Genomic DNA, 25030 nt, shown 5'->3' on the forward strand with positions numbered 1-25030 from the left:
ACAGTGGCGAAAAAAAATCATTCCATATACATTTGGTGGCAGCATTTGCCTAGCAAACAAGCGCTAAAAAATGGTGATGTTTTCAACACATGCAGACGAGATAGTTAATTGTTTGACATAGGCCACTTAGGAATTGCTCGCGGCTCCGTCCAGTCACGGCTTTCACCATCGAAGAGTTAACGGCTATTGTGTAAAGAGATGTGCAGACACGATACCAATAAAAAAAAAGAATTCACCCACGATTACGAGCCTCCCTAACACAAAATTTGAGCGCCACTGCATACGTGTCTTCTATTCGCCATATGTATACTGGCGGGCGCGGACAATCTCTTTCGTGAGGCACGTTTCAAACGGAGCGATGTGTGGCGAGACTGCCTATAATCTGGAAATCGCCAGAGGCGGCGCGTGGGTGACACGTGGTAGAGGCCACTCCAGCGTGGGCGTGATCCATGGCAGCCCCACAGACAGACCTCCGCTCATGCAACGCTTGCCTCCGATACACACGACGCGCCCTACTCTGGCGCCATCTCGTCGCAGAGCCAGTCTTGCGGGGCACCGCGCTTTTCTTCCCCCGCATTCGCCGTACCTCCCTTCTCCGCTTTCCTCCTAGCGCTCTCTCCGCTTTCGCAGTCTTTAGACTCCCGCTGCGCGCCGCGTTCGCTTTCATCCTTCGCTGTGTTCGTTTGCTCGGTTAAGAGGGACAACGCCGACGCTCGCCGCAGGAACGGTTGCCTAAAGACCGGCGCTGTAAAAAGACTCATGTGAAAACACTTACAAGCGCGTTGTGAGTAGGACTGTTTGCGAATACCAGCGCAGCTGAGTGACTTAGCTCGTGTGAGTAAATATGGCGGCGCCAGCAGGGTTATCTCCACCCTGTACAATGCAAATATGGCATAAAGAGAACATATTTAGGCATAAATTGCTGGCGCCATCTGTCGGTAAAGGGTGTCGAGCAGTCGCGTCACACGATGGCGTACGAATGTTAGAAAATTACCGATGGGGCAACAATTGTTCATGAACTCAATTCGTAAGGACACACCTAGTCTGGCTTTATTGCAGAATGCCTTTAGGAATCCATGACCGCTTTTATATACGACTGAAATGCTATATGGTGGTGCTTATTATTTTTAAAGCTGAGATTAGTGTAATACGGAATTTTATGTTGAAGTCACTAAATACTGACGTAGCACCACGATACACTCTTCGTACGTGCCTTGCTTGGTTTCACTCGGGAATGTCACCAAGCGACCAGCGTTAGAAATGGGCTTTTGTAGCGAAACTCTGCGTTCATACAGTGTTATAGAGCCATGTGCTTATTACACGACCGTCCGCTGTCCAAGCGCACATTAGCTAGCCTTCTTGCAGGCGGGAAAGAGCAGCTCGCCATTGCTCAATAGCACTGTGAGAAAGGCACTTTCATAATTGAGAGATCCATCATGAAGGCGGCTCCATCGCGTGTTGTGCCTGAACTAGATTTGTTTTATTTTTCAGGTACATGACGTCCGCTGCGCCCCTAGCACAATGGAGCAGGCATTAACGCATGCAGCTCGCGACTGCATATTATCGCAGAAACACGAGTTCAAATGTCTGGGTGACGTTAACTAAAGAAAAAAAGAACACAGAAAGCACTCGACAAAATAATTTTACTGGCGCGTTAGCTCGACCCAATAGTCCGTTGCCGGTGCTGCAGCGTTTCGCTTAGTCCGACAGGAATAAGCGACGCCTCACAATGTCGCGGTCGCTCTGGAATTCCTGGCCGTCCTTCGGCCTGGACAGGCAGGTCCCCAATGGTTCCACAGTACGACGCCTGGGCGTTCTTGGAACATGAGGCACAACAATTGGATATCGCCTCGGAGGCGTGTACTGAAGCTCACTTTCTGCAGCCGTCGGTGGGCCCCCAGTTTTCTTCTTCCCCATCGTCCTCGCCGTGGCCACACCGCATCGTCTCCTCGGTATGGCTGGCTTTGGAACGAACGCCGAGTTCTCCGGAAGTATGCCGGCCTTCCTTAGCCTGGCCAAGCGCGCGCGAGTCATCACCCCGGTGGCTTCGGTATGGGCCATTGTATGACCCGATGGGCCATTGCTGGGTACCGAGGCGACCGAAGGCACCGGTGCTGTCTTCTTATCCCTCGGCATTCTCAACCTGATGGCACCGCTCGTGGGTACAACTGGCCCCGGCGGAACAGCGCGTGAACTTTCTCTTTCTCCTCCAGAGCAAATCTCTCGTTGGCACAAATAATCAACAAGTAAAAAAAAATCATTGATCCTTGTTTAAACAAAATGGTAATAGCACGAAAGTGAAACGAGTTTTCCAAGAAGCAGTGGGCAACTCTATTGATCGTTCACATCGAGAAAAAAAAACGCGTTGCGATCGAGACCTTTACCGGTATAAAATCGTCGCAGGGCCCCTTTAACCCTTACAAAAATTTTTATAGAAAGTCCATAGACAGTCTATAGACATTTGTCTATGAAGTCTATAGACTGTCTATAGACATTTCTTTAGACTAGTCTATAGACAGTCTATAGATTTATGGCCATACACTTTTTATAGACTAGTCTATAAAAAGTCTGAGTCTATAGACTGTCTATAGACATTTCTTTAGACTAGTCTATAGACAGTCTATAGACTTATGGCCATACACTTTTTATAGACTAGTCTATAAAAAGTCTGAGTCTATAGACTGTCTATACACAGTCTATAGACAGTCTATAGACTTATGGCCATACTTTTTATAGACTAGTCTATAAAAAGTCTGAGTCTATAGATTGTCTATAGACTGTCTATAGACTTATGGCCATACACTTTTTATAGACTAGTCTATAAGAAGTCTGAGTCTATAGACTGTCTATAGACGGTCTATAGACTTATGGCCATACACTTTTTATAGACTAGTCTATAAAAAGTCTGAGTCTATAGACTGTCTATACACTGCCTATAGACAGTCTAGAGACTTAAGGCCATACACTTTTTATAGACTAGTCTATAAGAAGTCTGAGTCTATAGACTGTCTATGGACAAGTGTATAGGCTTACAGTTCTACTTTTGTAGACTGAAGTCTATAGAATGTCTACAGATGAGATTTGTCCGTAGACATTTTATACACTTCAGTCTACAAAAGTAGAACTATATATACAGTTCTACTTTTGTAGACTGAAGTCTATGGAATGTCTATATACAAATGTATATAGATAGTCTATAGACATTCTATAGACTTCAGTCTACAAAAACAGAACTTTATAGTCCGATACACTTTTTTTCTATGACATTCTGCAGACATTTGTTAACAAATATGAATTTTTTTTAATCTATAGGCACTCTATATACACAGACATCTTATAGACAAGTCTACAAAGAGTGTATAAGGCCATAACTCCATAGCGGCTATCTACAAGTTAGTTTACATTTTTGTTTACATGCGGTAGCAAAAAGTTTTGAATGTATTTATGCATGTGCACCTGTTCCTTTTCATCTGCACTTATGCATTACCGTTAGCAGATTAATAATGCTTCTGAACCAGCTGTACTTTCATATATGTTGCACAAACAGAAAGAATTTATATAGTGCTGAATCATGCAGTGCGAAAAATAAAACAAATGCGCCAGCAATGCATTCACCGTTTTTATTGCTCGATATAATAGATGAATTCCTTAAATTCATGTCGTATGCTATTATGGAAACAGATTAAATATTTACACTACTCCTTGGCAAGCATGGTCGCCAGGCTGGCCTTGACCTTTGTGTCATTAGTCCCAAAGGTGCTGCAGGTGTATGCTGCAAATAAGTAGATGCAGCAATATGAGGCAAAAATAACAAGTGTATATTCTTTGTGTGTTCATTAAGCAGCTTAATATATTTGCTCAAAACATCGAAGTCAATACTTAATGCGGTTTAACTATGACTAATGGCTGCTTGTCAATACAAATCACCACCTTTATAGAATGTTTTATTGCATGGTATGGTGAACAATTAAACAGTCACAACTGCTGCTCGTGCCAGCAACAGTATGTTCCCTTTTATAACACGTTCATATATGATGCATTATTGTACTTATCCCAAATGGTCTCTATATTTATTGCTGAAACGTTACCCAGTTGGGCTGTCTGTACATTTTTTTTGGCTGGTAGTTAAGTATGCCCGTGCAGAGGGATATTTTCAGAAGACGTGACTGGAATATTCACAGTATCATGCCTATTGTAATTTATTTTGCTTAATACACATTTAAATGTCTTTCTCATACTTTTAAATGAATGGGTGATTGGCCATAACTTCAACGGAAGGCAGGTGGGCTGATTGTATCGATATAGTCACTTAATTTGTTACAGGTAATGAGGCCTCTTGGGCGTGCTAACAGGTTTCCAAGTTAGGTATACCACATGAGCACCCGAAATACCACACGAGCACTTTGTGTCATGGCACGACAGATATGCACCTCCTAGGAAACAGAACTGATAGTATAGTTCGAATGAATTCTATTACAGTAAATTATTTAAGGTGCTTTGAAAGATGAAAATTTTTTCTAGGCTATCGAGGTTCAGGACGTTTAGTTAACGCAAAAAAAAACACATATTGAGTAAGAAATGCCTTGTCAGTAAGCTTGCCTTTCTTTTATTTTTCAATAAATGGAACCAATTTCCTTCAATTTTTATCAGGTGAAACGTTTTAGAAATATATTTAACTCAGATGTTCTCTGGAAACTTTGTATGACATATAACAAGACAGCATACCTATGTGGCCATTTTAAAATTTCCCGATCTTTTTCCAAGCCTTCCCTGGCTGTTCTCATGAAAATTTTCTCGCAATCTATGACGCCTGCAGCTTAAGTGCAATAAAAAAAATATTGTGGTTTAATGCTTGCCAAGTACTGCCAGTCCATAATATTTAGATAAAACGAATAACACGTCAGTCACATGACATGCAGTGTTAGATTCAACTGACTTGAATCCCTTGATTAATAAAGCTGACAAGGGCTTCGGCAAGTTCGTAATTGATGGCCACACGAGTACAGCACGGAAGACACAGAGACACACGTAAAGCAAATGCAACAATGTGAGGAAAAACTATACAATGAGTTATACAATTAGTTATTTTTACGCTTCAGTAGTAGTTTTCAATATAATTTGCTCTCATCACTTATGCCTCTAGTTAACTTTGTTTACCTCTGACTAAAGACTACATGGGAATATTAATCAGTACCATTATGATGTTTCGTTATACTACAGTATGATAAGCAGTTAGACAACCGTAATGGTCGCCGGTGCCAGCAACGGTACGTTTCGTTTTAGGACAGGTTCATGTGACACACAGTGTACTTATAAAAATAAAAGAAATGCGAGAATCCCAAACGATTCCTATAATAATACTTGTTGAAACAAAGATACCCGGCTGGACTGTGCACATTTTTCAGGTGTTAATACAATATGCCCGTGCCGAACGAACATGCTCAGCATACTGACTGCAGTTTTGAACAATCACGTTAAGATTTGCAATTTACTTCCGCTTAGAACAGTCTGCAATGTCTCTTTTCTCATACTTCGAGATGAATACATTTGCCACACTTTCAGTAGAATGCACATGAATGGGGGCGTACTGATCAGGTTACTTATCAACTAAAACATGTTACGATCTCTTAGGTGTGTTGATAAGGGTAGGGTAGAACAAATGCAATGCCCACTGAATTATTTGAATAATCTGTGCGTTATCTACTTAGAAAAGACCACCAAATTGATAATCTGGCTCTTTTTTTCTTTTGTACAGCGCATATTGTATGCAGTCTGTCCAAGACGACGGCGCTACATGCAACAGTAATGAAAACCGGAACACTTATTACGCACGACAATGGCTTCATACCATGCACGATTAGCACAATGCGAATCTGCGCCAGCAGCTGCCTTGTGATTAAGAGCACGTAAACTACAGAACGCCGAAGCATCGGAAGCCGCTTAACGCTTTTCATATAGCTCGAAAGATAACTTCTGCTGCTAAATTGTTTAAAAAAGAGACAAAAAACAAATCTTCCAACTACCGTCAAACGCAATGCCTTCAGTTTGAAACGTGTAAAGGTGTTCCCGGAGCCACTAATTTATTGTTCTCTAATTTTTTCGGCTAAGTTGCGGAGCTGCAAGTGACTAAGCTTATCGCAGGTTTCATGCTCCAAAAGCGTTTGTGGTTGCATATAAATAGATTGGGTGAATCTAGAGATTTCTACTAGATATTTCTTCAAGTCTCGTGTTTTGCTTGCTGTAACTTCCCAAAATTATTTAGATTGGTTGCCAGGAACCTTAAAAATACTGCTACTTTTAAACTATGCGAAAACGGCAGCGCACACACTGCTGATGCATGCCCCGCAAACACGGCCTTTCATCCTAGTACGCTAGCAGTTATTCAACTATGCCTGTCTGTTTGAAAATTCTTGATGCTAACACAATTTCGAGACATATGCGTAAAGCGTGTCACGAGAATTTCGCTACACATACGGTGCAGCATTCATCGCGGCCGGATCAAGCGCCACTAAATGAGATCTACCACACTGGCTGCCCAACACACACAATCCGCTTAGTGGTAGCTCAGTATCAGGTTAAAACATGGTGTACTTCCTTTTTTACGCACCTAAGCTATAATGATAAAATCAACAAGCACGAGCGATCGCTCGCCGTAAAACATTCCGTATAGTAGAAGCGAGAACAGGAGCGCGTTATCAAACCATGTCAACGACAAACCGACACTATACCCGAGTCGCCTGCGCTACGTGCAGCCGGTTCGCGCTACGAAATGCGCTCACATAATCATGAGGTATTGACGCAAAACGTCTTTGATAAAGCTTACCATTCAGTGTAGTTGACGTGTGATGGCACAATGACACGCATACACAGACACCAACGTTCAGGGAGACACCGCACGCCGGCACAACCGTTTACGTGCCTGGCGCGCTCGTTGAGACGGCGCACCGCCGCGCATGCGCAAGAACTCCGAGCATGCGCAGGAGCTCCGCGCGGAGGGCGTGCGCGCTCGCAGGAGTGTGAGCGCCTTTTCCTCCTTCATTTTTTTCTTTGTCTCTTTCTCTCTCTCTGATGCGCCATGCGCGCCGGAACGGGTGGCTTTTCTTTTCCGTTATGCATTTTTTTCGTGGACGAAGGATATGCGCTGGCAGGTTGTAAGACAAACGCTGTGGGCTATCGTATCAGACTGGAACGCTAACATGAATGCGCTGTTTGTAAAAGCCGTTACGGTGCCCTTCAGACGTTTTAGACGCATTATTGTCAGCGTCGATGAGTAATACAGCGTATTTGTAGCATATCTTCCAGCGTACCGCTAAATGTGATGCCCACACTTATGTTAGTGCTAATTTTCTGTTCCGATGATAGGTCAAAGCAATCAGTACAGCATTGAGGTACTCATATGCGTGGCTGCGCAGGCATACCGCCGGCGAAATACTGGGTGGGCTCAGAGAATTTGGCACCTATTTTAAGTGAATGAGAAACGTTGATGAGTTTATAGTGCAGGATATTAGGCAACAAAAGTCGCCCGATGTTAGTGACGCAGCCGAGATATGAAGACAATGTGAAAAGTATCCGAGAATCGGACGACACACAACGCGAACACCACATGCGCGACATCGGTTCATGGCACATTCACAAAGTCCGCGTTGTCAGCTACAAACATTACGAGTGTCTTTGCTGTTAGCTTGATGACTGTTTCGAATCTACTTGTATCTGAAGCTGGCGTTCATAACATATATTTTAACAATTGGATCGGCGTTTTGCTTCCGTTATTCTACTGCCGCAAAAGTGATGCGACAACTGTGAAGACTGTCTTGGGATTGCCGAGAGTGACTACGTAGATCATATGTGGTCAACAAATGCGGAGGTATACACTATGTGTATACTAAAGTCTACAAATAGGCTCTATAGCAATCTCAGCAGTATACAACTTTAGTGGCTTATATCAAATGCAGCTATGTATTATCCACCGGTACCTGCGCTTGGTTACAGCGTACACGGGTTGGGCCCAGATTAACGATGTTTGTCTATTGTTAATCTATAGACATGCAAGACCACGACAACTCAGAGGTGGTGAATTCACCACCTGGTCTGCGGGCTTTCGCCACTTATTCACCCCCTTTGCCACATCTTCACCATCTGACCTTCACCACCTGGTCTTCGCGAAGTGTACGTCCGGGAAGCAGCCAGGTTTAGGGCCTTCGGGTGCCTGGAAGACCTTGGTGACTCGGACGGTGCCTGCTCCGCCGCGATCCTCGTTCGGTGCAGCTGCACCGAACGCAGACTAGCAGTCTGCACGGTTTGCCCGCCGCGCCAGGGTTGCGGTGCCGTCGTGCATGAACCAGTGCCATATCATCGCGTTCGCAGAGGGCGGGGGGTATGGGAACTCGGAATTACATATTATCGACTTTCTTCTATAGACATTCAATACACCAGGAGTAGAGAAAAAAATAGAAACCTTGTCGACTATTGTCCATAATATAGAGAGTCAACAGACAAAGTATGGACAAAAATAAATAGAAACTGTATCGGCTTTCGTCTACAGGTAGCCCATATAGAGGGGAAGTAGACAAAGAAGAAACAAACTCCCTATCGAATTTTTTCTATAGACCGTCTATAGACTGCGAGTAGACAAAAAGAAATAGAAATCTTATCGACTTTCGTCTACAGAAAGTCTATATACAAAGTATATGGACAAAAATAAATAGACACTGTATCGACGTTCGTCTAAAAGTAGTCCATAGAGGGGAAATAGACAAAAAGAAACAAACACCTTATCGACTTTTTCTATAGACCGTCTATAGACAGCGAGTAGACAAAAAGAAATAGAAACCTTATCGACTTTCGTCTATAGAAAGTCTATAGACAAAGTATGGACAAAAATAGATAGAGACTGTATCCACTTTCGTCTGTAGGTATTCTATAGAGGGGAAGCAGATAAAAAGGAAACAAACACCTTATCGACTTTTTTCTATAGACCGTCTATAGACTGCGAATAGACAAAAATAAATAGAAACCCTATCGACTTTCGTCTATAGAAAGTCTATAGACAAAGTATGGACAAAGATAGATAGAGACTGTGTCTACTTTCGTCTGTAGGTATTCTATAGAGGGGAAGCAGACAAAAAAGAAACAAACACCTTATCGACTTTTTTCTATAGACCGTCTATAGACTGCTAGTAGACAAAAAGAAATAGAAACCCTATCGACTTTCGTCTATAGAAAGTCTATAGACAAAGTATGGACAAACATAGATAGAGACTGTATCCACTTTCGTCTGTAGGTATTCTATAGAGGGGAAGCAGATAAAAAGCAAACAAACACCTTATCGACTTTTTTCTATAGACCGTCTATAGACTGCGAATAGACAAAAAGAAATAGAAACCCGATCGACTTTCGTCTATAGAAAGTCTAAAGACAAAGTATGGACAAAAATAGATAGAGACTGTGTCGACTTTCGTCTGTAGGCATTCTATAGAGGGGAAGCAGACAAAAAGGAAACAAACACCTTATCGACTTTTTTCTATAGACCGTCTATAGACTGCGAATAGACAAAAAGAAATAGAAACCCTATCGACTTTCGTCTATAGAAAGTCTAAAGACAAAGTATGGACAAAAATAGATAGAGACTGTGTCGACTTTCGTCTGTAGGCATTCTATAGAGGGGAAGCAGACAAAAAGGAAACAAACACCTTATCGACTTTTTTCTATAGACCGTCTATAGACTGCGAATAGACAAAAAGAAATAGAAACGTTATCGACTTTCGTCTATAGACAGTCTATAGACTTTATATCAACAAAAGTCCAAATCTATAGAAAGGAAAGGTCGTCTATGAAAAGTCTATAGACTTTCTATAGACAGTCTAAAGTCATTTTTGTAAGGGAAGTTAGTCGGGCTTTTTCTTTTTTTGTCGACATGGTCCACAATTTTTCCATTGAACCTTATCTATTAGGTGAAACAATTTAACATTCAAAAATTAAACTCATCATCATCATGGTGATAAATCAGCCTATTTTATGTCCACTACAGGACGGAGGCCTCTGCTTGCGATCTCGAATTATCTCTGTTCTGCGCCAACCGATTTCAACTAGCACCCGCAAATTTCCTAATTTCATCGCTCATCACAGGCTCCTGCCGTCCTCTACTGCCTTTCCCTTCTCTTGGTACCCGTTCTGTACCACTAATGGTCCAACTGTTATGTAACCTGCCCATTACATGACCTGCCCTGCTCTATTTTTTTCTGTTAATGTCAATTAGAATATCGGCTATACCCGTTTACTCTCTGATCCAAATCGCTCTCTTTCTGTCTCTTAACGTTATGCCTAGCATTCTTCGTTTCATCGCACCGGTACCACAGGTAGAATCCACTGATTGTACACCTTCGTTTTAGGGATAATGGTAAGCTTCCAGTCAGCACCTGGTAATGTCTGCCGCATGCACTCCAACCCATTTTGATTCTTCGCCGCGGGAAGTGTACAACCCATGTCGGACTGATCATCATGAAGATAGCAGACGCGTTTGCTGTAGCCTAAAGAAGCCGTTGTACTGTGACGCAGAGCTCAAACCGCCACTCATGTTTAAAATAATAATGACGTGCACGATACACTCGCTTCGATCATTAAATTTCATTAAATCATTAAAACTCATAAATTATTTACTCCTAAAAAGCTAAGAAAACATACCCCTCACCTTAGCGTGAAGAACGCCAATCAACAGGCATCGATTACCGCGCGCATAATGCAATCAACTATTTTCTAGTTCTTGACGACATTTAGTTGGAACAAGCGACATACATAAAGGGAAACAGGCCGAATCATAACGATGCCCCCAATAAATATAAACTTTTTTTTTAAGTATGGAGAAATATTGCTTTAGCGCCTTGAGAACCCGCTCGTCCCGCGTCCTTATTTTTCTTTATGTTTTCAAATTTATGTTTAACACAAGCAGGTCTAACTAATTAAACAGTCAAACTCCTCTTCAACGAAATACCCTACAGTGAAATGACCTCTATAACGAAGGATTGATTATCTCCCGGCCGAATTACTCTTTCCCATGTATTGTGAAAAGACTTGAATACGTTACATAAAAAGTAAACAGTTAGTATTACAACTTCTTAAAAAAATATAATTTATTCCAATTACCAATTACTTTACACAAAAGTTATTGAGCATCACTAATAAGTACTCGATTCCTTTAACGTTATATTCACCCGACTTTTATTAACACTGCGCGAATACAGTAAATAGAACTGACCTTGTGCACAGTACTCCTTTATTCTCAATTCTACACGCTCGCCACCCGCCGTGGTTGCTCATTGGCTGGGGTGTTGGGCTGCTGAGCAGGAGGTCGCGGGATCGTACCCCGGCCACAGCGGCCGCATTTCGAGGGGGGCGAAATGCGAAAACACCATTGTACTTAGATTTAGGTGCACGTTGAAGAAACCCAGGTGATCGAAATTTCCGGGGTCCTCCACTACGGCGTGCTTGATAATCAGAAAGTGGTTTTGGCACATACAACGCTATAATTTATTTACTGGAGCATTTAACACGTTAAATCGTTCCTAATAATTTCTTTTGAAAAAATTATTCGCTAACTTTCCATCGTTTATTTGAGAAGACACCTGCAACGACACTGAAAACTCGCTCGAAGTGGTCGTGGGAGAGAAAGGCTGTGTTTTAGCGTGCAAACAGCTTTCTCACATGATTGTGGTCATAAATGAGGCGCTGCTCGAGTCAGGGTCCTCTATGAAGCGCAGCTCTTCATTGTTCCTGTGACTATAGGCAAGGCTCTCTCGATAACGCAGCCATCCATGGGCGATTCTCTGGCATCAACGTCTGAAGTGGTGATTCGCTATCGAACTATAGAAGCGCTGTTCGAATTTGTCCGCCAACATATGGTTGACCTACTACCGGCATCCTTCACTAGTTATCCATTTTGGCAGACTAATTGAAGCAGACAACAGGAGAAAACTTTGACGTTACGCACACACGCGCAAGCACACCTACACATCTTTAGCCTTAAATGTATTGTTCTTCTGTTACATCGGAAAAATATGTGTATTTCAGTCCCCTGTATATTAATAGAAATTTGTTCGTTTAATGGACAAGATCGTCTGTGTCAGAGAAGTAGTAGCTTGCATTAGGCGAAGAAGAATTGAGAATCCGCTATTAGCGCAAACCAAGGCCGCTTAGCACGCTTTTAAGAAAGCGAGAGAGAGACAATTCTACTACAATAAAGCATTTCAGAGGTCGTATTTCCAAAAGTAGGTGTGCAAATCTGCAAGCCTGCCGCCTTCTGGTGACCGAGACATTTGTGAACACGGTTGTTCTTTTGGAACAATAGTAGCACTGCATCGTGTGCAACAGAGCATTTGTGTCGTTTGGTTAGCGTGAGTTCGGAGAGGAGACAAAATATGAGCCTTTACACCCGACGACGACTTTCGACGCCATGCTGCCGCACGTGACCGACGAAGAGAATCTTGACGTCGCCGCCTATCTCCAGCCTACCGATAAAGAACCAGCAGCGTACCGACAGCCGACACTACAACCACCGACGACACTACGTTGAGTAACAGCCCGGCGACCGTGTTTGGATTTGGACCTCGATACGCCGACGAGGACTCAGTGACAGACTATTGCGACGCTATTTCGGACACTACAAGATCATCCAACGTATTGGCGAACTAGAGTGTGAGGTCCTGCCAGACGGCATTTCGCATTCACAGCGGCGCCGCGCACGATCTGAAGTGGTACATGTGGTGCGTCTTAAGCCCTTTACACACGCTGACCAACTTCCTTATTTTGTTGTTTCTTTGCTGCGGGTGTTTTTGTTTATTACTTTTGTTTCTTAGCAGCATCAGGTCGATGCTTTTTAAGAGGGGGTATTGGCACGTGTACTTCTTTATCGTTTCCGTGTGAACGCTTGTCACCGCCTAACAAGTGTTATCGCCCAGCGCAGGACGCGCCTGCATGTATCGGAAGTTTCTGGAATGTCATCGATGGTTCCATCTGCTGTCTGTCACCGAACCTTGTGTAACCTGATTGCATGTATGCACGACGCGAATAGTGTGAAACTTTGTGGAAGACACGCGGATCCCATCGATTGCTCTGGAACATTCGACGACTGATGCATAAAAGCCGATGCGCTTGACCCGCTAATGAAATTTTCGATGATCGCCGACTGTGTTCGCTGCTTTCGTTGAGCTTCGAGTGTAGCCTGTTTTTGTGGGGACAGGTTCGCCCAATAAAGTTAGTTTCGCCATTGACAGTTTTGTTGTGTCCTCGACCGGCACTACCACGTGACAATATATAGCAAAAAAGAAAAAAAAGTAGGGAGCCAAGCACCTCGCGGGACGCCAGACTTTACCGCAAGGCAGCCAGAGTGTTGTTTTTCCACCTGAACCTATTGGTTGCGATTGTTTAGATAGGCTGAAATTCAGAAAAAAAAATTAATTCTGGTGAATGCCAATCAACCGAAGTTTTACAATTAGTTTGTCGCGGTTAACGGTATGGAATGTTTTTCTGTAATGTAGAAATATTACATCAATTTGACTGTTGGTATCTACACAAGCTGCGTAGGTGTGAACTTTAGTAACCAATGGTGTTGTAGGAGAAAATCCTTTTCGAAATACATGTTGATAATCTGTTAAAAGTGAGTGTTCTTCTAAGAATTCATTTAATTTCCGAGCTACTATGTGTTCGATAATTTTACTACACGAAGATGTTAAGGAGATCTGGCGATAATTTTGTAGTAATTGACGGTGGCCTTTCTTGAATATCGGCACAACTCGGGCCGACTTATAGTCATCTTGCGACTTCTTCTTTTTTTTTTATTTGTCCAGCGCCACCTGTTCATTAATTTTTGTTGTATCTTTATTTATTATATCTTAAAAACAGGAACCTGCTCCTATTAATGATTCCAGTGACTCCTAGATATCACGTATTTAAATATGCATTTGTGAAATGGCCCACAATACTTACACTGCGTTACATATATAAAGCTCCTACTGCGTATTCTCGAAGTTCCAGAAGTAGCCGTTATTAAGGCATCATGTTTAACTATACAGTGGAAGGACTATTTTTATGGCGGAGTATTTTGCCGCCTAAATGTTACTCTGGTGACAGCGATTATACAACGACTGGCGGTTTGCCAACCTTGATGCCTGAAATGTGTAACAATTACGTTCGAACAGAAAAACTGATGCTTCACTGCAACTAAAAAAAAAAAAAAAATGGGGTGAGCAGCATTAAACGATGGTGTGTAATTATCAATAATAATAATAAATAATCCTATAACTATTCTTTAAAAATAGGCCAGGTTTTGCATAGTCATACGTGCATTCTCAGATTGCATCCTCATATGTGCCTGCAGGTGTTCTTTGTATTCTTATTTCTTATTATTTTTATTTTATTTTATTTTGTTACTCCACTCCGATCTATAAAGCTTTGCCCGCTTTTTGAGCGTAAATAAATAAAAAAATTATCTTGGCTGCGCAAGCATGCAACGCGCATCATCAGCTACGGAGTGTGGGCATGTTGTCAGCTATTTTGGCAATTGGTTTTTACCCGACGAAGCGCTGCATCTCTCAATTGCTAGCCTGAAATAGAAAATCTTCTCGCAATGTGGACGCTGGGCATAATAACTAAAACACAAAAGTGCTCGTGTACGGCCAACCTAATGTAACCCTGAAAGATCTAAGCGCCAATCGGCATGAAATACTTGCGTCGACCACCGGCATCGTTCTGACTCACTTCAAATATCGTAGACCTTCATTCACAAAAACATATATATACGTTAGCCTCGTGTATGACGCCCATGGCGAACATAGCGATCACTGCGGTTGGTGCACTAGCGAGACACATACAAGTTTTGTGCTTGGGCATCGTCTTTTTGCTCTGTAAAGCAGTACTACGCGAAAGGGAGCACATAGAAAGAATTCGACGGCCGTTCGTCAGGACATAAATACTGTAAAACAGGTGAGTGCGTCGTAGAGAACGAGATGAACAAGACTAAGAAAAGATCCTCACCTTCCTCATCAATCTCTTCTTTTGTAAAGCAAAAAAGAAAACTTGCTTGGACGATGCGTTAACAAGCACAAAAAGATTTATAACCAAGCATGTACCACTGCCTCGGAGGCTCGCGCAGACCGCAGCTGGTAGTACGACAGCCCGACAGTTCGCACTGTACGGTATGCTGCTGTTAGCAACCAAACCTCTTGTTATACGTGGGCGGAGACCTCGTGCAACAAATGGGGTAATCGTGCCGCGTATCTACAGATAACAATTTTACTGCAAGAGCTCAACTTATTCCGCAGCAGAAGGGTACCCACGCTGTTAGGATCGTCTTGTTTCGTAACTGCTCACTGCTGCTGTACCACAGCATGGAATGACAATGACAATGCTGCAGTACGGTCACATTCATGAAACGAATTTTGGGAAATGCCCAACTTTTCTCCGAGGCTGACTGTAGGCGGAAACACGCGCGCACACATCGCGCTAGGTGCAGCGTTCGCCTCAACGCCAGTTGACACTGCAGCCACGCCTGCTTAAACCTCTTCAGTACGTCTCGAAGAAGCGTTTCACACTTATAAGACGCCACGTCATGCTAAATGGACTGCGCGAGCGCGAAAACAACAACCAAAAGCCACCTGGCATACAGCATGGAGCGCTCACCCACGCCAGCCTGCTGACTGCCTACAGATGGCGTCACCTCATACGCAATATCGCGGTGCCTACCATAAAGGAAAGGTCCAAACTAATATGCCATTGTAGCTATATACGCAAGTTTTGACGTAGTGGTACCAGTATTTAGCGAAATTTTATTAAGCATTGTGCACCAATATTTGCACTGAGAGCCACGTAAATTGTAATTTTATCACGAGAAATGCGAATAAAACACTGTGGGACTTACAGCGGAATTTTTTTAGGGAATCAGCCCTACTCCCCTTCCCTTTCTAAAAGGTCTTATCTGTAGCTAAGGTGAGTACGCGTCGAGTTATCCACAGTTCTACGTTTGTCATTAAATGTCTGGAATCAGTTCAGCATACGGAAGCACTCGTTCCATTTTCATTTATCATATTCGTACACACTGTGCATGCCATCTGTGTAAGCAGCCTTTTTCAAGAAATATTCTGTCACAGTATAGAAGAAGTAAACTGCTTATGAAACGTTCTACACACCACCGCTATAAAAATTATAATTGTTTTTTTAGAACAAATCAGTTGTGTAATTTCTCTGTTGCATCGGGATCGGATAGCTCACCCGTTTCTGTTGTTGCAATCAGTTGCATATGTGTCTTTCAAGCTGCAGTTGATAACTTTATTTTGTGATTTGTAATGAGGTCTCTTTGGAATTGCTTTATACTGCCTTCGATTTATGTTGCTACTTTCCTCTGCGGGAAAGCTTCAGTCTAATCAAAGGTTTGCATGGTTCGCTGTTGTTTTTTGTTGTATTTTTATTTTATTTTTATTTCAGTAATACTGCCAGCCTATGTTCGAAGGCCTTTGGCAAGAGTGAGTGTTACATGAAGCACAGAAAGGTACCAGGCAATAATACAAGGCAATAATAACGAAGAGGATTGTGTGACGCCAACAAGCACTATACTTAAAGACAAAGTCACGCTCAAGGAAAGAACAACTAAGGATACTGCGCACTTTATACAGGGCCAAGCCTTGCAAACGAGTGATACGACCAATGTTCACATGAAGGTGATAACATCGCTATCAACCAGTCGCTGTCATTTCGCTAGCATGCAACACTAAAACGAACATTGTACGTACATTGTTTGCTGTGTAGAGATTAAGGTGGAGCGTACCTCGGCCATTCACTTCTATATATTATACTGCAGAAAAAATAACTATAATGTATAAATAATTATAACTACGGAAACATAAATAACTAAAAACATAATTAAGACACTGAATATAATCATAAGAATGATAACGATGGTGCAATTGAATGTTGACTCTCAATCTAAGATCTGTCCGTGCCGTTACACAAACGCTTGATATATTTGTTTTGGTGAAAGAGTTTTCTACGTACTAAGATACACCGTAGGTCCAAGCAGACAGCTCATTTCAAGTCTGCAGTACAGATCATAGTTTGTCTAATGGTGAGTCTGCTAACAAGACCTTCAAAATATGACCGTCTTTCGATGCGGACTACTCGCTGACTACGGCCTAAGTAACTCTCCTGTTTTAAAGGAGCCCTTGTCCGATCTGTGTAATGTTGTGGTTAACGCGCTTTCTACGGCGCCTTCATAGGCACTCAAGAAGGAAGTGCTAAACTTTTCCAATTTCATTTCCGCAGCAGCACTCAGAGTGGCATATCCTGTCGAATGCTGTGTATTGAAATCGACGTGTCACGTGAGTTCTGCTGCTACATTCAATTTTTCACGGGGACTGACTTCGTACAGCAATGGGTGCATCGCCGTATATGACCATCGAACCACATCTCCACAGAAGAGCGGAAGACAATACTGAGGCTAACAGACTTAGGTGTGTCGTGCAATCGCGCAATGATTTTTATCGTTCCGAACGGGTCACCGCAAACTCCACCGCGGATGTGCAGGCCCGACTTAGCGCATCATTGTACCCTGTATATTGCCAAGCAGGCGGTCACATCGACCATTAACCCGCCGTGGTTGCTCAGTGGCTATGGTGTTGGGCTGCTGAGCACGAGGTCGCGGGATCGAATCCCGGCCACGGCGGCCGCATTTCGATGGGGGCGAAATGCGAAAACACCCGTGTGCTTAGATTTAGGTGCACGTTAAAGAACCCCAGGTGGTCAAAATTTCCGGAGTCCTCCACTACGGCGTGCCTCATAATCAGAAAGTGGTTTTCGCACGTAAAACCCCAAATATTATTATTATTATCCCTTTCAGTTTCAGAAGCAATAGCTCAGAGACTGACGCCTGCGGTGCAGACGTATTTCGAAAACAAGTACGAAACCAGATTGTAAGAAGAATCATGCGAAGGTTGTAGATTGCAGCGTCGGTGTGGTATAGGAGATTCCGTTGCCGTGTGGCAAAGTGTATGTAATGCAGTCAGGCCGTGGTGTTAACGAGAGCCTTAGAGAACATGAGCGATCCATACCGACAGGCACAGGTTCCCCTTTAGCTGAACATTGTAAAATATGCAACTGCAAAGCTATGTTTCGTGATACTACTATGTAGAAAAAGAGCCGTGATACCACTGCTCGAGAATTATTAGAAGGTTTTTTCATACGTTCATTGCGTTCGCAGTGCATTAGTGTGCCTTCTTTAACCTTGTACTGCGCAGAATGTGGTTTTTTGGATTCTGTCCAATGAGTGCGCTCTGGTGATCGGATGCTGGTGGTTCCTGCGCATGGTTCTCACTGCACATGTTCTTCTACATTCTGCTCTCTATAAAGGAATGACGCAATAAAATGATGTCAGTTAAGAGTAGCGCCCTGTCCTGGGGGAGGGGGGTAGTCGTCTCTCTTGTGTCCGTTGTTTTGCGCTAAACAAAGTAATTATGAATTGGCACCAACTAGCGCGCCAACGCATTGTGCTGCAACTTCTAGTACGCTGAAGGTTTATTTGTCATTTCCAAAAGGAGGCGACATTCAAAAGGCAGATACAGGGAACTATACACTTGACTGTCATCTTTGGCGTTGAGACAGAGTTGACTGTGCTCTTTTCAACGCCAGTCGTCCGTGAGGGCTGCGGCGCATCCGGCGCGCCGGTAGCGTCAGGGCAGCGTCCAAGCTCGTAGCGTCCGGCGCACTGCGTATGGCTGTTTCACCAAGACGAGACTCAATTGCAATGAGGTTCTGTCTGTGACAGGAAACTATTGCGTCCATATGGACCAGTGCACAGTATGGCGTGGTGCGGTGTAGTGTGCCGTTGCGAACATGCACAACACCCATTTTAAGGTCGTGGCTAGTATCATCTCCAATCAACCTGGTTTTCCGGTAGTCATTTCATGTTTGCATCTACTGTCGATTACGGGAGAGGCAGCATTTTTTTTTCTTCCAGCAACCCCTCACAATACTAGCTTCAGGTTTACAGGGCGTGCGCTAACGTGCAATGCGTCTAGTGCGCTCACCGCCACGGCTGCAGACGTCTGCGTAGACCGCGGACGGAGACGGAGCGGCGGGGAGAGAGTGGTGCCTCGCGCGAACTTGCCGTGGCCCTCTCGATTTCAGAACCTTTGACAGGTGGCAAACGACGCTGAACCCGAGAACGAAAATGCCTCTGCTTTTTACCGTCGGCGCGACTGCGGTCGACACGCGCAGTACCAACGACGGGTACTCGCGTAGCGGTGACCGAGTCACGTGATGCGCGGTCCCTGGTTTCGTCGGTCGCGCAGATTGACCTTCATGAGCTGACGATAACACGTAAAACCCACCTTCCCATAAAGTTAGGAAAATCCTTCGGTATTTTGGAGAACAAGGAAAGTAACGCTTTCTATACAATAAAAGATTCCCGTAAAATAGACGTCCACAGAAAAAGATTCGAACGAAATGTTTGTGCGAAAGAAAGGAATGAAAACTTTAAACCGACAATCAAGAGGTGATGACATGTTATACGAATCTTCTCAAAGGAGTCTTGCTTAGGTGAGTTGTTTTTGCTAAAGGATACCGTGTGAAAAAGGCAGGGACGAGAAATATTTCTTCGAAGCTGTCCAGGTGTCTGTTTCTCCGCCACCTGAGCTTACAGTTGCAGGGAGCGTTCGCCGCCGAAATCTGCCGCGCGTCTCTTGCAGAAAGCGCTATTTCGCGTTGCTGGCTCCCCAAGGCTTCGCTTAGACCTACTTGCAGGAGTGCTTGGGATCTACATGACCTTAAGGTGAATTGTCCGAAGAGTGGCCTGCGTTGAGTAAACGAGCGGAGAGGAAAGCGCAGGTGGCGCAGCCGTTGTAAAGCCACTGTCGTCACGGTGTCGTCATTCGCTCGACACTACTGCGTTGTTCTGATTCCGTTGTCGTTACGCCATCTTAGTCACGCCGTCGTCACGCAGTCATGCCGCCTATCAAAACATGTCGACAATAATTTCTGCCGCCATCACCAAACACCGTTATCGACATCACCAGTATAATTTGGAAGTATTGCTAGTGTGGTCCATTTGATTTCTGCGGCCCGCGTAAGACTGTTACATCTAGAATCATCTGCGATGGTTTCTGCAACAATTTTTCTCTGTTTTCGTATTCGCAGATGCACTCGGTTGAATACCCATAATACCCGCGATACGTTTACGGGCATTTATATACGCAGTCACTCGGCGCCTTTCTTCCCTTTTGTACCAATGTGTCTTGACACAGGCGCCCTCTGTCCCTGGCCCTTTAGGAAACCTCCCAATATTGGCTTTCACCTTCCATTGAAGCAAGCGGGTGCGTGCTGGAGCAAGTTCTTGCTCACGAAATATTTACGAATCACAGAAATTTAGCAAGCTGCCGAACACGTTGCAAGACGTCTAGTAATGCGGAAAATAAAGAGTGCTCTGTAGCTGTACATACACGCATGTCTCTCTCAAAATTCTTTACCATATATTGCAAAATCGAAATACCTAAAGAGCTGAACCCTTCAACTGCGCCGCGGGTAGGCCCGGCATCGCGGGTCGCGCTCAAGGGTCGCATTACGGAGTACCGTACTCATCGGTGCAGCTTTTTCTTTTCTTCGGCCAATCATGCATAATCAGCGTGTACGCGTCATATTAGATAGGGAGGTTTTGCACTTTTCTGGACATTGGGTGACAAACAAGGACATTTTTTTTATAAACTTGAAGGGCTGATGGCAGAAATGGAATAGGAACAATTTGGAATAGCTTGACGTTATTGTGCCCTAGATTCATAGAAGCGTATGGCTATTTGCCCACATTAGGAATCATTGTCAACGGTCAGTGCCCAATCTTTTTTATTTTGAGTAATATTTTTATTGTAATATTTCTCCCACATTAAAGAAACACCCTTCCTAAAGAGCGTTAATTTCAACACCCTTTTTCGCGGCTATGAGCATGTCATCATAAGGGTGCCAACTTGTTAACCAAAAGAAAAAAAACAGACCAAATTAACCTTTGTAAACATTTTTTACTTTACAGTGGTTGTGCCTGCCGGTGGCAGCACCACAATCACTCGCGGACGTTCCGGCTGCTCCCGCCGTTGACAGCGACCAGCGGAAAGTTGAAGGAACGCGCGCCTTGAGTCACCGACACTCTCGTGCGCATGCGCTGCACAATTCAAAACTGGACGAGTCCTCTGGTGCAGTCGTGCTCCGCTGTAAGTAGGGCTGGTTGACAGACGTCGAGGACCCCGGCGGGCGCGTCGTCGCTGGGGCATTTCCCTCGCGTTGCCAACTGCGAGCAGTGGTAGTGAAGTGTTTGTGAAATCTGTGAAGACATTACCGACGCATTAATGTGACATCACGCGTACTGATATGCGCAAGTAGTCTAGCTCTTGTGCACCGAGTGTCTAGTTCCAGCGCCGCTAACGGCTGCAGAGTGGCGATTTCGCGTGCGTCTTCTTCTTGCGACAGTGCATCTATTTGAATTTATCAAACATTTAACATATAAGAACCAAGCGAAATATAATAACGTATTACATAGACAGTTGGGCAAATTCGGCTGCTTAGAATAGGCCCTACATCCATATTTGTGGCCATTATTTTCTCCATCGGACGGTGCAGACGACTTCGCCTTTCGTTGAGGAATGTTAAAATGGCGACCAGTCTAGGCAATTCTCCGATGGAAGGAGAGATGCTGAACATCCGTCGCGATTACCGTGTTCTGTCGAAATTGGAAAAAAAGAAGTTTTATGGTTGTTACTTTACTTTTTGCACTTTCGAGAGTGAAAAATGCTGCAGACCGGCGCAAGAAAACATGTGATCACGAAATCGTGGCATACAAATGGCACTCTGGTAGTCTGCATCGTGTGAATGACCGCATGCGGGAACAGTAAAATAAGGTCTGTACACAAGCAATATGTATACCCAGCTAGCACTAGATTGTGCTTAATACGGATGGGAGCCAATGTTCAAGGTTTAAACTATTGCATCAAATTGCGATGATGAGCTGGCACTGCTGATGTCGGAAGCCTTGCAGATTCATAAAAGTGGCAGTACATGCGTAAATTGCCCATCCATGGCACTCCTTCCGAAGGAGATAATTTTTGTCCGAGTGATTTTATCCCATTCTTTCCCAGGCTTGCTCAGTGTGAATTTGACCCTTTTACAAGCCATTTTACTTCGCTAAGGAGTAGGTGCTCACGAATATTAGAAAATTTTGAATGTGATCGAATATTATGTTTTTAATTCGAGAACTAAGAATTCGAAAATTTTCGATATTCGATGGGATACGAATACTCGAGACAAATCGAATATATTGATGGCTGTGCGGGAGAAAACGTGGTTATTAGCGTTTATTTTTATATAATGTACGAAGGTGTGTCTGATCTTGTGCTGACTTTTGAAATAATTTCATGTTGCTGCCGAAATTTTGCCTGTAAAACATGTTTAGCCCCTGGCCGGTGAAGCTGTGCAGCAAAGCCAGATCCTCCGCAGCGAGGGCTTCACCCTCAATCCTGAGCTTATTGCTTGACAGCAAACGCACTGAGTAACGAGTGCAACAGGGTCAAATACCTGTGATTTCCCAGGAAATCGACGCGGTATAATAAGGCACAGGTTGGCGAGAACAGAAACCTAGCGGAAATTACTCAATTTCCCAAAGCAAACACAATCTAAGCTAATGTTAAAAGATAATAATAAGCTAATACACAATCTTTTATTATAACGGCTTACTAGTTAATTTTTTTCACGAATAACAATGTAACTGCAATGTTCCAACGTGTTAAAATAAGCCAACTTACTAATCCATACCTGCGCAAATCATTATTTCATATTCGATTCGATATAGTATGCTAATAATTCGTATTCGATTGCGAGCTGGCATAACGTCGGAACGAAATTAAACATAAACACGCAAGTCACTTTCATGCAGATAGGGCAAACACGACTTATAAAATCTGTTGTCTATGGCTCATCGTTCATAATCTTCCGGCTGGTTGCTTCTCAACTTCACACCTCTAAGTGTAGTTTCGAGGACTGTCTTTTTCTGTTCAGGGGCATTGATCCCAAGTAAGGGTAAGATAAGGTGAGCCCAAGGAAGTGACCCCAAGTAAATGTGATGGCCCCTCTCCGAATTCTCTGCAGAGGCAATTCTTTCACCGGAGAAAGACTGTGTCGAAGGGCGCAACCAAATGGGGGAGGGGTGGCATACGCGTCCCGCTCAGTTATCAGCACGGCGCTTGCGTATCCTTGCAACATCACGGCTGCCTGTGACATCACGTTCAAAGCCTCGGAAAAGAGCATAATAAAGTAAAAAAAAACACGAATTTACGTGGTTTCGAACGAGGAATGTAATGCCTCCTCGGCGGGTGTTCTACCAATGCTCCACAAGCTTACTTCGTTCAAGGTGAAGAAAAGTTGCGTGATCGGCTGACTCTGTGAATTCGCAAAACGGTTTTTACTGGTTACAATAAAGGCAGCATTTGAAAATACAAGTTTCTTTCTTCCTTGGTTGACATAAGAGTACAAGGGGAGATGCGTCTGACAAACTTCATTTTAATCAATAATGAAACTAAGTGGGTGAAATCATGTATCGTGAAAAGTTGTATCTTCTACTTTTGGTTTCTTTTATTTGATCAGAGTCCTATTCGGTTATTCTTCTGTGCCCTACAAAAGTGCAAGAATATGGCCTCTTGTGCAAGTTTTGAGCATCATATTATGACCATGAAAGGGTTATTATTCCGCATGGTACACATATTGCAAGGCAAGCAATGCTTTAGTTTTGTTGTGTTTTATTAATTTAGGAAAATATTTTCTCAAGTGCCATTTCCCTAAAATTTGTCGATTGCTGTCCAAAATTAACGTAACTAGAATAAGCGGAAACTATATTAAGAACAAGGCACTCGCGTTCTACACATTTCTTTATGCATGCTAAACTTGTTTATAGTTTCGCTAATGGCTAGATGCATTGTCGTTACGTCCATCTCATTATGAAAACCATAATTGTTCAAATAGCTTATTGGGCTTCACAAAATCCTTTTTGAAGTCACATAAACATAGCATAAAACGTCAAATTCGATCTTTAGTTTATGAACTTAAAGAATGAGCCACGCTCCTCTTCGTCTCCGGCCGTCGAGTCATCCTTTGTTTAAGATCGCGCGACTTCCAGGCCAGTCAGGCAGAAAACGAAAGACGTATGAAGCGTGAAATTCGATGCTTCTCAAAAATTGGTCCTTCCATCCTAAATTGTTATATCTTCAAAATGAAGTAAGCGATGCTCGGGATTACTAGGGAGTTTAAAAATATGGACTCAAAGTTAGGGAACGCAAACCACCAGGCGTACACAAATGAACGCAAGAGGCATAAAAACCACTTTCGGGGATTAACTTCCTATTATTCGTTTGTGACTTCATATTGATAGGGTTACAAGAAGTAAACGCACGGCTGTGGCACTCAGCCAAGCTTTGCACATCCTGAAAAAGAAAACAAAAAGAACAAAGAAAAAAGTTATGCCTGGCTGTGCTATCGCAACCACCAGAGACCCGTGAAGCTGGGGGAAGGCCAGTCAAGTAGTGCCAAACCACGTATAATACGCACAAGCGCCGGCTACGCTTCCCTATGGCGTCCGCCAAAGGCGTCTACTACTGCGTACGCGATTCGCGTGGCCATCGCCTTAGTAGGCGCCGCGGTTGTCTCCACTCTATACAGAGCGGCGGGCGTGGAGGACATCGAGACACCCTAGCAGCCACTCAAGGAGAACACCCCTCCTCTCTCGCCTGATCCATATGCCTCGCGCGCCACAGGAGAGGGCACGCATCCGGGCCACGTTCCTCGCTCGCGCGCGCGGTAAGCTTCCAGTCAGGATATGACACTGTCTGACGTATGGCTCGAACAAATTTTTATTCTTCTGTGAATTTCCTTCACATTATCAGGGTCCCCTGTGAGTAAGTGACTTACGTAGACGTACTCCTTCACAAACTCTAGAGGCTGACCGGCGATCCTGAACTGTTCTTCC

At 43.7% G+C, this 25030-nt stretch overlaps 1 protein-coding gene across 1 annotated transcript in view; it reads right to left on the reverse strand.

Moving 5' to 3' along the window:
* Positions 1-21003: 21003 nt before the first annotated feature.
* Positions 21004-25030, reverse strand: part of LOC142569666 (uncharacterized) — a 32833-nt gene continuing 28806 nt past the window's right edge. Inside the window, exon 5 of the mRNA XM_075678623.1 lies at positions 21004-21310. Within this exon, the coding sequence (XP_075534738.1) occupies positions 21160-21310 (151 nt within the window). The 3' untranslated portion in view covers positions 21004-21159. The remainder of the gene's footprint in view (positions 21311-25030) is intronic.

Source organism: Dermacentor variabilis, chromosome 1, assembly GCF_050947875.1.
Source record: "Dermacentor variabilis isolate Ectoservices chromosome 1, ASM5094787v1, whole genome shotgun sequence".
Taxonomy (NCBI): domain Eukaryota; kingdom Metazoa; phylum Arthropoda; class Arachnida; order Ixodida; family Ixodidae; genus Dermacentor; species Dermacentor variabilis.